General features: G+C 46.8%; 1 protein-coding gene across 3 annotated transcripts in view; it reads left to right on the top strand.

Annotated features, from left to right (window-relative positions):
- Window positions 1-12,591, top strand: part of TEAD1 (TEA domain transcription factor 1) — a 130,422-nt gene extending 117,831 nt beyond the window's left edge. For all 3 annotated transcript variants that reach the window (XM_040327941.1, XM_040327940.1, XM_040327939.1), the window contains 3 exons: window positions 10,055-10,195; window positions 10,324-10,476; window positions 12,212-12,591. In XM_040327941.1, coding sequence (XP_040183875.1) covers window positions 10,055-10,195; window positions 10,324-10,476; window positions 12,212-12,325 — 408 coding nt within the window. In that variant the 3' untranslated portion in view covers window positions 12,326-12,591. The remainder of the gene's footprint in view (window positions 1-10,054; window positions 10,196-10,323; window positions 10,477-12,211) is intronic.
- Window positions 12,592-12,814: the final 223 nt, after the last annotated feature.

Genomic DNA, 12,814 nt, shown 5'->3' with positions numbered 1-12,814 from the left:
GTCTTGACAAGTTCGCTTTAACTGCCCACATTTAAAACTTGAGGCTCGCCTGTAAAATCCTCAGACGGTTACTGAAACAACTGACTTTGACTTGTGCTATTTTTGTCAGAAGCAAAAGAAAACAATCGTTTTCTACTTCTCATTAAATCCTGTTGAGACTTGTATAGTAATGACAATAGGATTCCCTGTTGTTTGATGCCCCCTAGTGGTTCCTCTCCTTTTTTCTCACTGCAGTGACAGGAGGCTTGATGTACTGTATCCGTAATAAAAAATTGAGTCACTTCCCCCTGGTTTGGATTCCTGCTCCCTCCCCCCCCCCCTTTGCCCTGGTTTGGCGTCGTGTTGCGCCCCCCCCCTGGTTTGTAGTCGTCCCCCCCTTTTTGCCCTGGTTTGGAGTTGCCCCCTTTCCTCTAGTTTTGAGTTGCCCTTCTGGTTTGAAGTCGCTCCTCCCCCCATCTCCGGTTTTAAATTGCTTCCAAGCACCCCACACCCCACCCATTTTTTGGTTTAGAGTAACTCTCTCGCCCCCCATCCCTGGTTTGATTTTGCTACCTCCTCAGTTAAAAAAAAAAAAAAAACACAAGGTTTTTCTGGGTGTGCTGTGGGGAGTAATTAGGGGGGGTCGGTGACCTGTGTGATGTTGGGGACACACCCTGAGTGGGTGGGGGGTCTCCCTTTGCCACATTGATATATACATTTATTGGACAAAATATAGAAATATTATATTTTTTTAATTGGTAGTCTTTGTAGGTGCACTTTTCCTTTTTTTTTTTATCGTATACAAGTAGCTCCCCCTTCCTTCCACCCTGGTTTGAAGTTGCTACCCCCCCCCCCCCCCCCATATTGTCTCCCACCCCAGTTTGAAGGCACTCCCATCCCCCTGGTTTGGAGTCGCTCCCCCATTACCTTCCTCTGGTTTGAAGTCCCCTTCCCCACCCCCCCCAACCGGTTTGAAATTGTTACCCCCCCCCCGGTTAGAAATTGCTACCTACCCCCCTCACCTACCCTGGTTTGACGTTGATAACCCTGAGTGAGTGAGTGACTTGTAAAGCGCAACACATGCGAACTGAATCGCCTCTGGGCGCTGCATCCATTTCATGGGTAAGGAACCTCTTGACCTCAGAAGAGATGGGTTTTAATCTTTCTCCTGAAGGCCAAGTGGTCCGACTCCAGTCGGATGGTGGTTGTTAGTGCATTCCACAGGCGAGGTCCCTGGACTGCAAATCTTCGATCTCCTTTGGACTTGTATCTGGCTTTGGGTATCTGGAGGAGGTTTTGATTGGTGGATCGCAGAATGCGATTGGGGTTATGGGCTTTTATTTTTTCGCATAGATATTGGGGGGCGTTGCCTTGAATACACTTATGTATTAGGCAGAGTGCCTTGAAAGTGATTCTGTCTTTTACTGGCAACCAATGAAGGGATCTTAGTGAAGGTGAGATTGATTCCCATGGTTTTTTCCCAGTCACTAGTAGAGCGGTCGTATTTTGAACGACTTGCAGACGAGTGATTTGGTATTTGGGGAGTCCTAGATAGAGGGTATTTGCGTAGTCCAGTCTGGAATTGATGATTGTTCCCACCATGACTGCAATGTCCTCTTTCGGGATAAAGGGCGTGAGTCTGCGTAGTAGGCGCAGCAGATAGTGGGATCCGCTGACTACTGACCCTATTTGTGCATCCATTGTCATGTAGGTATCGAAAATGACTCCGAGACTTTTGACTTTGGTGCTAGGGGTGATAGTTTTACCCAGAATGGCTGGGGGAGTCCATGTTGACGCGGGGTGATTTTTCCGGTTGGCGTGAAACAGGAGAAGTTCTGTTTTCGAACCGTTGAGTTTAAGATAACTGTTTGTCATCCAGTTATCTATTAGAGTGAGGCATTTCTTTGTCCAACAGAATGATCCTTTTTTCGTCTGCATAGGAGTGGTAAAGTAATTTCTGGTTACTGATGATTTCAAAGAGAGGGCGAAGATAGATATTAAACAATACGGGCGACAAGGGAGATCCCTGAGGGACTCCGCATGATACCGTACGTTTTTCAGAAGTGAAAGACCCCAGTTTCACTATTTGTGATCGGTTTTCCAAGAAGGAGGAGAACCAGGGGTTAAACACCTTCAGCGACTCCGGCTACCCCTCATCCCCCGGTTTGTAGCCGCCTCTTCTTTCCCCTGGTTTGGTGCCGCCTCTTCTTTCCCCTGGTTTGTAGCCGCCTCTTCTTTCCCCCTGGTTTGTAGCAGCCGCCTCTTCTTTCCCCCTGGTTTGTAGCAGCCGCCTCTTCTTCTTTCCCCCGGTTTGTAGCAGCCGCCTCTTCTTCTTCTTTCCCCCTGGTTTGTAGCAGCCGCCTCTTCTTCTTCTTTCCCCCAGTTTGTAGCAGCCGCCTCTTCTTCTTCTTTCCCCCGGTTTGTAGCAGCCGCCTCTTCTTCTTTCCCCCGGTTTGTAGCAGCCGCCTCTTCTTTCCCCCTGGTTTGTAGCCGCCTCTTCTTTCCCCCTGGTTTGTAGCCGCCTCTTCTTTCCCCCGGTTTGTAGCCGCCTCTTCTTTCCCCTGGTTTGTAGCCGCCTCTTCTTTCCCCTGGTTTGTAGCCGCCTCTTCTTTCCCCCTGGTTTGTAGCAGCCGCCTCTTCTTCTTTCCCCCTGGTTTGTAGCAGCCGCCTCTTCTTCTTCTTCTTCTTCTTTCCCCCGGTTTGTAGCAGCCGCCTCTTCTTCTTCTTCTTTCCCCCGGTTTGTAGCAGCCGCTTCTTCTTTCCCCCGGTTTGTAGCAGCCGCCTCTTCTTTCCCCCTGGTTTGTAGCCACCTCTTCTTTCCCCCGGTTTGTAGCCGCCTCTTCTTTCCCCTGGTTTGTAGCCGCCTCTTCTTTCCCCTGGTTTGTAGCCGCCTCTTCTTTCCCCCTGGTTTGTAGCAGCCGCCTCTTCTTTCCCCCTGGTTTGTAGCAGCCGCCTCTTCTTCTTCTTTCCCCCTGGTTTGTAGCAGCCGCCTCTTCTTCTTCTTTCCCCCTGGTTTGTAGCAGCCGCCTCTTCTTCTTCTTCTTTCCCCCTGGTTTGTAGCAGCCGCCTCTTCTTCTTTCCCCCTGGTTTGTAGCAGCCGCCTCTTCTTCTTCTTTCCCCCGGTTTGTAGCAGCCGCCTCTTCTTCTTTCCCCCGGTTTGTAGCAGCCGCCTCTTCTTCTTTCCCCCCGGTTTGTAGCAGCCGCTTCTTCTTTCCCCCCGGTTTGTAGCAGCCGCTTCTTCTTTCCCCCTGGTTTGTAGCAGCCGCTTCTTCTTTCCCCCTGGTTTGTCGCAGCCGCTTCTTCTTTCCCCCTGGTTTGTAGCAGCCGCTTCTTCTTTCCCCCTGGTTTGTAGCAGCCTCCTCTTCTTCTTTCCCCCTGGTTTGTAGCAGCCGCCTCTTCTTCTTTCCCCCTGGTTTGTAGCAGCCGCCTCTTCTTCTTTCCCCCTGGTTTGTAGCAGCCGCCTCTTCTTCTTTCCCCCTGGTTTGTAGCAGCCGCCTCTTCTTCTTTCCCCCTGGTTTGTAGCAGCCGCCTCTTCTTCTTTCCCCCTGGTTTGTAGCAGCCGCCTCTTCTTCTTTCCCCCTGGTTTGTAGCAGCCGCCTCTTCTTCTTTCCCCCTGGTTTGTAGCAGCCGCCTCTTCTTCTTTCCCCCTGGTTTGTAGCAGCCGCCTCTTCTTCTTTCCCCCTGGTTTGTAGCAGCCGCCTCTTCTTCTTTCCCCCTGGTTTGTAGCAGCCGCCTCTTCTTCTTTCCCCCTGGTTTGTAGCACATGCCTCTTCTTCTTTCCCCCGGTTTGTAGCAGCCGCCTCTTCTTCTTTCCCCCGGTTTGTAGCAGCCGCCTCTTCTTAATCCATCAGTCGGATTGAAAAGCTGATTGTTATTGACCGCTGTGGAGGGAGAATGACTCCTTAGTTCTGACATTTGGCACATAGCCAGTATGGCTCTGATGTATCAAAGTGCAGTAGCCCAAAGCAACCACACTTCAGCTTTCACTCAGAAGAATGAAAGGAAATGTCTTACGAGATACATGAGGACCGACGCTGTCATCATCACTGCTATCTCAGAGAGGATTACCTGGATGCTTTGATACTATTGATGAGTATTAGGGAGAAAAAAAATCTAATTCTCCAGTCTTGATGGAAAATAACTGTAAAGTATTTTCTGACTCTTCAGTCTGTAAAACGTTAACGTATTATTTTATATGCAAAACATTCTCTTGGAGCTGTGCAGTCATGAATAAAAATGGAGTAATTTATACAACCATCTATAAATGAAGCGATTGGTGGGGTGAGCTCTACAAACAGAACATCGATTCTTTGTTTTGCAGGAATTTGAATTGCAAACAGGATGCTCCTGAATACGCGGCCCTCTTGCAATCAGAGAAACCTATCAAGATTCTTTGATGTAGTACCGCTTATTTGGGAAATATCATTTAGACAAGGAGCCTTTTCAATTATTAATTCAGTTTTACTGCCCTCAATGTTTGGCAGAAGAAGCCGACTGTTGCTGGGGCAGTAAAATCATGTGAGGGATATGCAGGGAAGAATTTGACTTTTTTTTTATATGGAAAACTGGTGGGCGGCCTTTAGACTGCGGTGCAAAATCCTAACAAATAGAAAAGGTGATTAGATGCAACCTCACTATTACATAAAATATGTATACAAAATTGAAATGAAACAAACCGAAAAAAAAAGCAGCACCGCTCACATACATGCTCCTAACTGATATACTGGCTGGTTCAAACACTGCTGGTGGGCGCTGGGTCACTGATAAGAGGACTTCAAGCCCGTAAAAACATTTGTGATCATAATAAATGGATATTATATATAGTATCTCTATTTATTACTTTGGGTACAATAGATGCAGATGAAATAAATTGCTTGATGTTTAACATTTTGTGGCGCTTGGATGTTCTATCGATGTACTGAGACGTGCAAGAGTACTGAGACGTGTTCAGCTGTGTTGTCTTCTGGGCATGCTACATATGCCCTGAAAATCCTAGTTTCATTTTATTGGACCTTGGGCATGCCAGGTACACCCTGGAAGCAATGTTCCAGCTGTGTTGGAACTTGGGTGTGCTACATACGTCCTAAAAGTCCTGTTCCAGCGGTGTAGGACCTTGGGCTTGCCACATACGCTCTGGAAATCCTGTTCCAGCTGTGTAGGACCTTGGGCTTGCCACATACGCTCTGTAAATCCTGTTCCAGCTGTGTTGGACCTTGTGCGTGCTACATATCCATATAGTCCTGTTCCAGCCATTTAGTACCTTGGGTATGTCGCATACAATCTGGAAATCCAGTTTCAGCTACATACATCCTAAAACTCCTGCTCCAGCTGTGTTGAACCTTGAAGGTCCAGCAGAAGTTGAGCACCGCTCTAGGTCAGGCCACATAATATCCCTTTTAGAAAGTTTATGAATAAGTGCTCCTTTAGTGTGAAACGCGTTACCAGATCTCACTTGGATTCTGGTGCTTTGATGTCTTTACTCCTATTCTGGTAATTACGATTTTTGGAGTGTCCTACTACAGTGGTCATCAACCCTGTCCTACAGGGACCACTAACAGGCCAGGTTTGCAAGATAACTGAAATACATCACAGGTGATATCATTTGCTGCTCAGTGATTGCAGTATTCTAGACTGCATCTCCCCATGGTAATACATAAAACCTGGCCTGTTAGTGGGCCCTGTAGGGCAGGGTTGATGACCACTGTACCTACTATAGTGGGCAGCCATCCACTTGTTCTACTGTGTTGGATCTTGGGCGTGCTACATACATCCTGAAAGTCTTGTCTCAGCTTTGTTGGGCCTTGGGCATGCTACATGATTCCTGAAAGTCTTGTTTCAGCATTGTTGGGCCTTGGGCGTGCTACATGCGCCCTGAAAGTCTTGTCTCAGCTTTGTTGGGCCTTGGGCATGCGTCCTGAAAGTCTTGTTTCAGCATTGTTGGGCCTTGGGCGTGCTACATGCATCCTGAAGTCTTATTTCAGCATTGTTGGGCCTTGGGCATGCTACATACGTCCTGAAAGTCGTGTTCCAGTTGTGTTGAACCTTGGGTATGCTACTTAGAGAAAGTCCTGTTCCAGATGTATTGGAACAGGACTTTCAGTAACAGAAATAATGCAAGGATCAGCGTTATCAAGCTACAGAGTATATGGTTAGACCTGTGTGGTGATCTTAAGATAGGCAACGACTTGCTCATGGAAGACAGGGCTGCATGTATTGGGATGTGTGGTGATGTGGGAAACTAGCAGGTAGTATTGATACTGGTACAGGTGGTTTATGATGTCTGTCTTACCCCTTTATAAACAAACTAAAGTTTGTAACCCAGTATGGTTATCAAAACCTAATCACCATATTTCTATTTTAAAGCTGAACTCCAAGCAAACAACAGACGTGTATTGCATACATGGGAGCCATTTTAACTGCCAAACGATTTGTGTTTTCTGTCCATCCAGTCCATCCATAGTTTTATTAGCCCCTTGCCGCCAACTGTCTACTAGCACTTGGTAGGAGGGGCTCTTGATCATGCTGCGCAGTGATGACATCAACAGCAGCCTATCCTAGTTGCTCCCAATCATTGGTATTTGACCATGATCTACAGGTGACACATTGACCACAGTTCGGAGGGTGCCAATGGAGGGTTAATGTATGGGATTAGAGCAGTAGCAGGTTGCACTGACCGCCATAACATCATTGGATTCTGGGTTATATTTCGGTGGAGGTGTGTGGGGTCCGCTATGTCCCATCTCTCTCTGATAGAACAGTCATTATCACCCGATTCCTCCCAGCTCGCCCGCACTCTACAGGTTACCAGATGTGTGTTTTATAGACGCCATGGGCAGCCCCATCAATCAATATGTCTTAAGCATGGAAGAATCTAACACATTTTAAATGGTGTTCCATTTCTGTCTGTATAAATTGCCCATCAGCTGTCTTTGTGTAAAGTGTCTTCGTATCAAAAGAAGTGGGAGATGTGCTGTGGCCGCAATTACCCGGTAATGGCAGAGAGCCGTAATTGGGCCATAGGCGAGATGTACAGCATGCAGTCCTATGGCTCAGCACACGGCCTTCTTTGTGTAGGACATTCACCACAGCATGAGAAATCCCACCACTACTTTTTAACCAACTTGGGGTATTTTTAGCCCACTTCGGCTTTTTGTGTCTTTTAAGAGAACATCTTTTTAGACGCGATGGGACAGAAACAAGATTTTCATGGCAAATTTTTATTTTATCGTCAAATTCATTATGGAAGTAATATTTTATACCATCCTTTCTCGAACATTTCAACGGTTCCCCGGGGTAAAAAGTTTGTGTCTGGGAAGAACCTGCACAAATAAATTCAGTTAAGGGTTTGCAGGAAAATGCCCCTTTCATTGGCGGTCAGTGGGGAGAGTGCCCCTTTCATTGGCGGTCAGTGGTGAGAGTGCCCTTTACGTTGGCGGTCAGTGGGGCGAGTGCCCTTTACATTGGCGGTCAGTGGGGCGAGTGCCCTTTACGTTGGCGGTCAGTGGGGCGAGTGCCCCTTACATTGGCAGTAAGTGAGGGGGGCGGGTGCCTCTTACGTTGGCGGTCAGTGGGGCGGGTGCCTCTTACTTTGGCGGTTAATGGGGCGGGTGCCTCTTACGTTGGCGGTCAGTGAGGGGGGAACGCCCCTTACGTTGGCGGTCAGTGAGGGGGGAGAACACCCCTTACGTTGGCACACCCCTTACGTTGGCGGTCAGTGATGGGGGAGAACGCCCCTTACGTTGGCGGTCAGTGATGGGGGAGAACGCCCCTTATGTTGGCGGTCAGTGATGGGGGAGAACGCCCCTTATGTTGGCGGTCAGTGATGGGGGAGAACGCCCCTTATGTTGGCGGTCAGTGATGGGGGAGAACGCCCCTTACGTTGGCGGTCAGTGATGGGGGAGAACGCCCCTTACGTTGGCGGTCAGTGATGGGGGAGAACGCCCCTTACGTTGGCGGTCAGTGATGGGGGAGAACGCCCCTTGCGTTGGCGACCTGTAGGGAGAGTGCCCATGCATGGGCGACCCATGGGAGGAATGGCATCCCTCCCTCTTCCGTGTTGGTATAAGGTAAAAAAAAACAATCATTGGTCATGCTGCTGGCTCTGCCAAGTGGCGTTTGACCTGGTACTTGGTCAATTAGCTACAGCATAATGAACCCCTAGCAACTTCTAAAGCAGCCATTCTCAACCAGGGTTCCTCCAGAGGTTGCCAGGTGTTCCTTGAACTGTGGCTAACTAACCTGCGTAGTTTCAAGGCCTTCTGACACCAGAAATTGCTATAACTGTACGGGTGCATTCTGACCACCACTGTACAGGGAACAGTTTTCCCATTGACCAACAAGATATTGGTTTTAGCAAGGGTTCCCCAAAATTGGAAAATAATTTCAAGGGGTTCCTCTCGGGGGGGGGGGGGGGAAAGTTTGAGAGACCTCCCCTTCACTACGGAGAGATTTCTTCCTCCTACGTGTTGTGTTTTTAGGACATGAAATCTCCCCAGCAGGACATGGCACAAAATCAACCGACAGGTTTAAACCCTTTCCTGCTCCATCCAAAGCCAACAAAAAAGTATAAAGATATACCCAAGTGCAGAAGATAAAACATTCAGTCTCTTGTTTTACTGGAGTTCAGTTTTGAAAAAAGTTTACAGTTCTTGTACATCCCATTATGAAGATTAGGCCTTTGGAGACACATAGTGATGCATTTACCCCGTTACCCCACTTACACCCAACCAGAACGACTTCCTTATCACAATCCCTTTATGGATATCGGCTCCTTTTTTAGTATTTTTCCAGCACTACACTGAAGGTCTCTCCTCACCTACTATGTGTACAAACAACTTATAATATAAATGTGTACTGCTGGTCCTTCAACATTTGATTAGCTTTCTACACTATTCTCAGACTATGAACTTTGACCGGCAAGGCTGCATTTCTTTATAACTCGTCATAAAACAATAGAGAACTCAAAGATTCTGTACCGGTATATGAAATGGACACACCGCGCCCCCTGCTGACCAGAACCATGGTACTACAATACTACTGCGCATGAATTTGGTACTCTTCGCTGCCGTAGTTGTATATCTTGTGTTTTAGATTAAAAGCTTTACTCCAGATCTAGGATAAAACATAATCACTTAATGGAGTCACATTTTGTATAAAATCATAAATAAATGTTTTATATATATATATATATATATATATATATATATATATAGTACTATTCCTATAAGAATTGATCTTTAAATCAGACCTTTGCATGCTAGTTGAAAGCAATAAAAAATTATATGTATAACTTTGCCCGAAACTATTGCCACTTGGAACTTTTGCCTATATATATATATATATATTTTTTTTATATGTGACCGTTGGGCTTGTCTGATTTGCTTTGCACTTTATCCTGAACCGTTGTGCTGTTCACCGCACCTGTTTGGAATATGAATATATATATATATAATGTCACACTTTTTTTTTTTTTACCTCAAAAACGTCCCAACGATTATCGATATTGTGCCCATTAACTGTTCGAAAAACGAACTAACTGTATAAACGACCGAATTTCGGCCGATTTTTCGCATAGTGAGCAAAAGGCAGGATCAAGTACTCAGTCCTAGAATAGTTGGGCCTCCTCACACCCACTCTCTTGCCTCTACACAGTCTCTGATCCAGGCTCTCTTCAGTAGGCCCCCCAGCTGGGACCCCAATGTTGTCAAAATGGCTCCTCTGTCTCTCTGCTTCAGGGGCAGGGCCCCCAGCACAGGGATCTCCTCCATAAGGCTGGACCCTGAAACTCTGTTCCCTGGCTGCCAGGCTTCAGAATATTTATGGGCTTTCCCTCCACCTTCTGGGCACACCTCCCCAGGGATTGGCTGGAGTTCCCTAAATATTCAGGCCGCTTGGGAGACACTGTACAGCCCCAAGCAATAAACTCCTGTTCCACTGTTTACAAAGGGACTAACTACATATCTAGCAGTCTTCTTTGAACAAGGAGATTGCTACTCTAGAAAAACCTCATGCTAGCTATTGCGATGATCTGAAACCGTTGCTGATACTAAATATGAATTCTGCCCTCTTCATACAGGCCGACTTGAACTGTAATATCCAGGACGATGCCGGGGCCTTCTACGGTGTAACGAGTCAGTACGAAAGCTCGGAAAACATGACCATCACCTGCTCAACTAAAGTCTGCTCGTTTGGGAAACAAGTGGTGGAGAAAGTGGAGGTACGTGATGACGTGTGTCGCACATACCAGGGAACGGTGTGCGTTTTTTGTGGGGTCATGCCTGGGATGATTGGATTTGACCGTTTATATACATCTTTTGGATTTTCCTTCCTTTTTGTGTTTTACAGACAGAATATGCAAGGTTTGAAAACGGCCGATTCGTGTATAGGATAAACCGCTCCCCCATGTGTGAATATATGATAAACTTTATCCACAAGCTGAAGCACTTACCGGAGAAGTACATGATGAACAGCGTATTGGAAAACTTTACTATTTTGTTGGTATGAAATTTCATTAATAACAAAATGCACTATTGAATCCCAACCATTCCTGAAAAAGCCTAAACCCCACAACCTACCGACACTTGCCCATCCAGCGCTCACCCATTGCTCCTTTCTTCATCATAGACCACATCACTATACCGGAGCCGGGAGGGAGCGGTGTTGGCGACAAACTGGGCCGTTTGTCGTAATTTTTTAAAACGTAAAAGTGGAATTTAACGGTTTTAATACCTGTAAAATCTCCTCCTAGGAGCTTTGTCCCTTTTTAATGTATGCACAGCATATACTGGCCGCAGGCTTACCTGCCAAATGATCCCCTCCAGAGCTATCACTGTCGGAGGCGCTTCCATCTCCTCTTGGTCCTCCTTCAGGGTCGGACTCTTCAGCCTCTTGATTGGCCAGGGTGCGATGACGTCATTCCCAGGGGTCGCATCATCATGGCACAGAGCAGTGTCTTAAATGTAGGCTGAGCTGCTGACAGGCAGGGAGTTATGACAGAAGAGACTAATGGGGTATCTGTGATCTTAAAATCCTACCTGTCAGTTTTATTTTACATTTTTTTGAGAGTTTAAAGTGGTATTAAAGGTTTGGCTTTAAAAAACAAAACAAACAAAAAAAACATATGTCATACTTGCCTGCTCTGAGCAGTGGTTTTGTCACCCCAGTCCTCCTCTTCATGGCTCCGGCGCTCCTGGCTCCTCCCCCTTGACCAGTGCCCCCAATAGTAGACTGGTATGGTGCATTCTAGATTCCTGCTCTAGGCGTCCAATAGACACATAGCGCTGTGGCTCTGTCCCACCCCTGCTCTCTTCTAATTGGTTAACTGGCTGTGATTGACAGCAGTGGGAAACAATGGCTTGTGCTGTTGTCTCAGCCAATGAGGAGAGAGATTTCTGGGGCAGCCGAGGCTCTCGTGCACATCGCTGGATTGAGAAAGGAGCTCAGGTGAATATTAGGGGGTGGGGGGCTGTGGGGGATGAGCACACAGAAGGTTTTTTTATCTTCATGCAAAGAATGCACCTTCAGCCTTTACTACCCCTTTAATCCCAAAAGTGGTTATAAGGGGACATTTTTTTTTTCCTTTTTAAAATAATAAACATGTTATACTTAAATGCTCTGTGTAATGGTGTTGCTGAGCCGCCTCCTCTTCTTGGTTCGCCCAATAGCACTCTGGGCTCTTCCCGGAGTGCTGCGTGCCCCCAAAGCAAACTGCTTCCTCTGGGGGCACTTGTGCATGTTCTCTGCCGAGCTGGGGGCATGGCTCAGTCCCATTCCTTGCTCCCTCCTCACTTGCTTTGATTGACAGCAGCGAGAGCCAATGAGGAGAGAGGGGCCCAGGCACGCCTCGGCTCTCATGCACATCACTGGCTGTGATTGACTGCAGCAAGAGCCAATGAGGGGAGAGAGACCTGGGAGAGCCTTGCCTCGCATGCACACACTGGCTGTGATTGACTGCAGTGAGAGCCAATTAGGAGAGAGAGACCAGGGAAAGCCTCGGCTCTCATGCACATCACTGGCTGTGATTGACAGCAACAAGAGCCAATGAGGGGGAGAGAGACCTAGGAGAGCTTCAACTCTCTTGCACTTTGCTGGATCGGGATCAGGTAAGTATTAGGGGGGGCCTGCAGGTGGCGCTGCACACCAAAGGTATTTTATCAGTCTTTACAATCGCTACTTTATCACAATGTTGTACCATATTGCCATTTAACAGTTCTCTTTCTCTCCTTTTCTCAAGGTGGTAACAAACAGGGATACACAAGACACACTACTGTGCATGGCGTGCGTATTCGAAGTTTCAAACAGTGAACACGGAGCACAACATCACATCTACAGGCTGGTGAAAGAATGAATGTAGTCCCCGCCCCCCCCCCACCCACTCCATATATATCCTGTTTAGACAAACACTAAGAAAAAGAAAAAAAAAACTTCACAATGGACACTGACTAAAACCTCAACACTAGCGGCAGCGCCTAAAGCCCACCCAACGTTTTCTCTCTGCTCTGTTTATTTCAATGGCGTCATTTCTAATTTGTTTATAAATTAATTGTAGCTGTGAAACATTACAGTTTGTAAAGATTTCTTAAAAAAAAAAGTGAAAAAAAAAAGAAAAAAAAAAATTAAAGTAATAATGTTGGGGAGAACGCGTTTGTTGCCTTGCAGAGCAAATCGCACAGCGCGGTTATCCAGCAGTGACACGGTTAAAATGGTGCCACAGCTACTTAAAGTAGTCTCTGTCTGTGATCGCTTATCATAAAGGAATTTCTAAACAAAAATCAAATCACCGATTTTTCTCTATATATATAAAAAAAGCCTTTTAATTTTTTTATTTTTTTTTGGG

This window comes from Rana temporaria, chromosome 11 (assembly GCF_905171775.1).
Source record: "Rana temporaria chromosome 11, aRanTem1.1, whole genome shotgun sequence".
Classification (NCBI taxonomy): domain Eukaryota; kingdom Metazoa; phylum Chordata; class Amphibia; order Anura; family Ranidae; genus Rana; species Rana temporaria.
The sequence above is the reverse complement of the archived record's forward strand: the minus strand, read 5'-3'. Positions and strand labels throughout refer to the sequence as shown.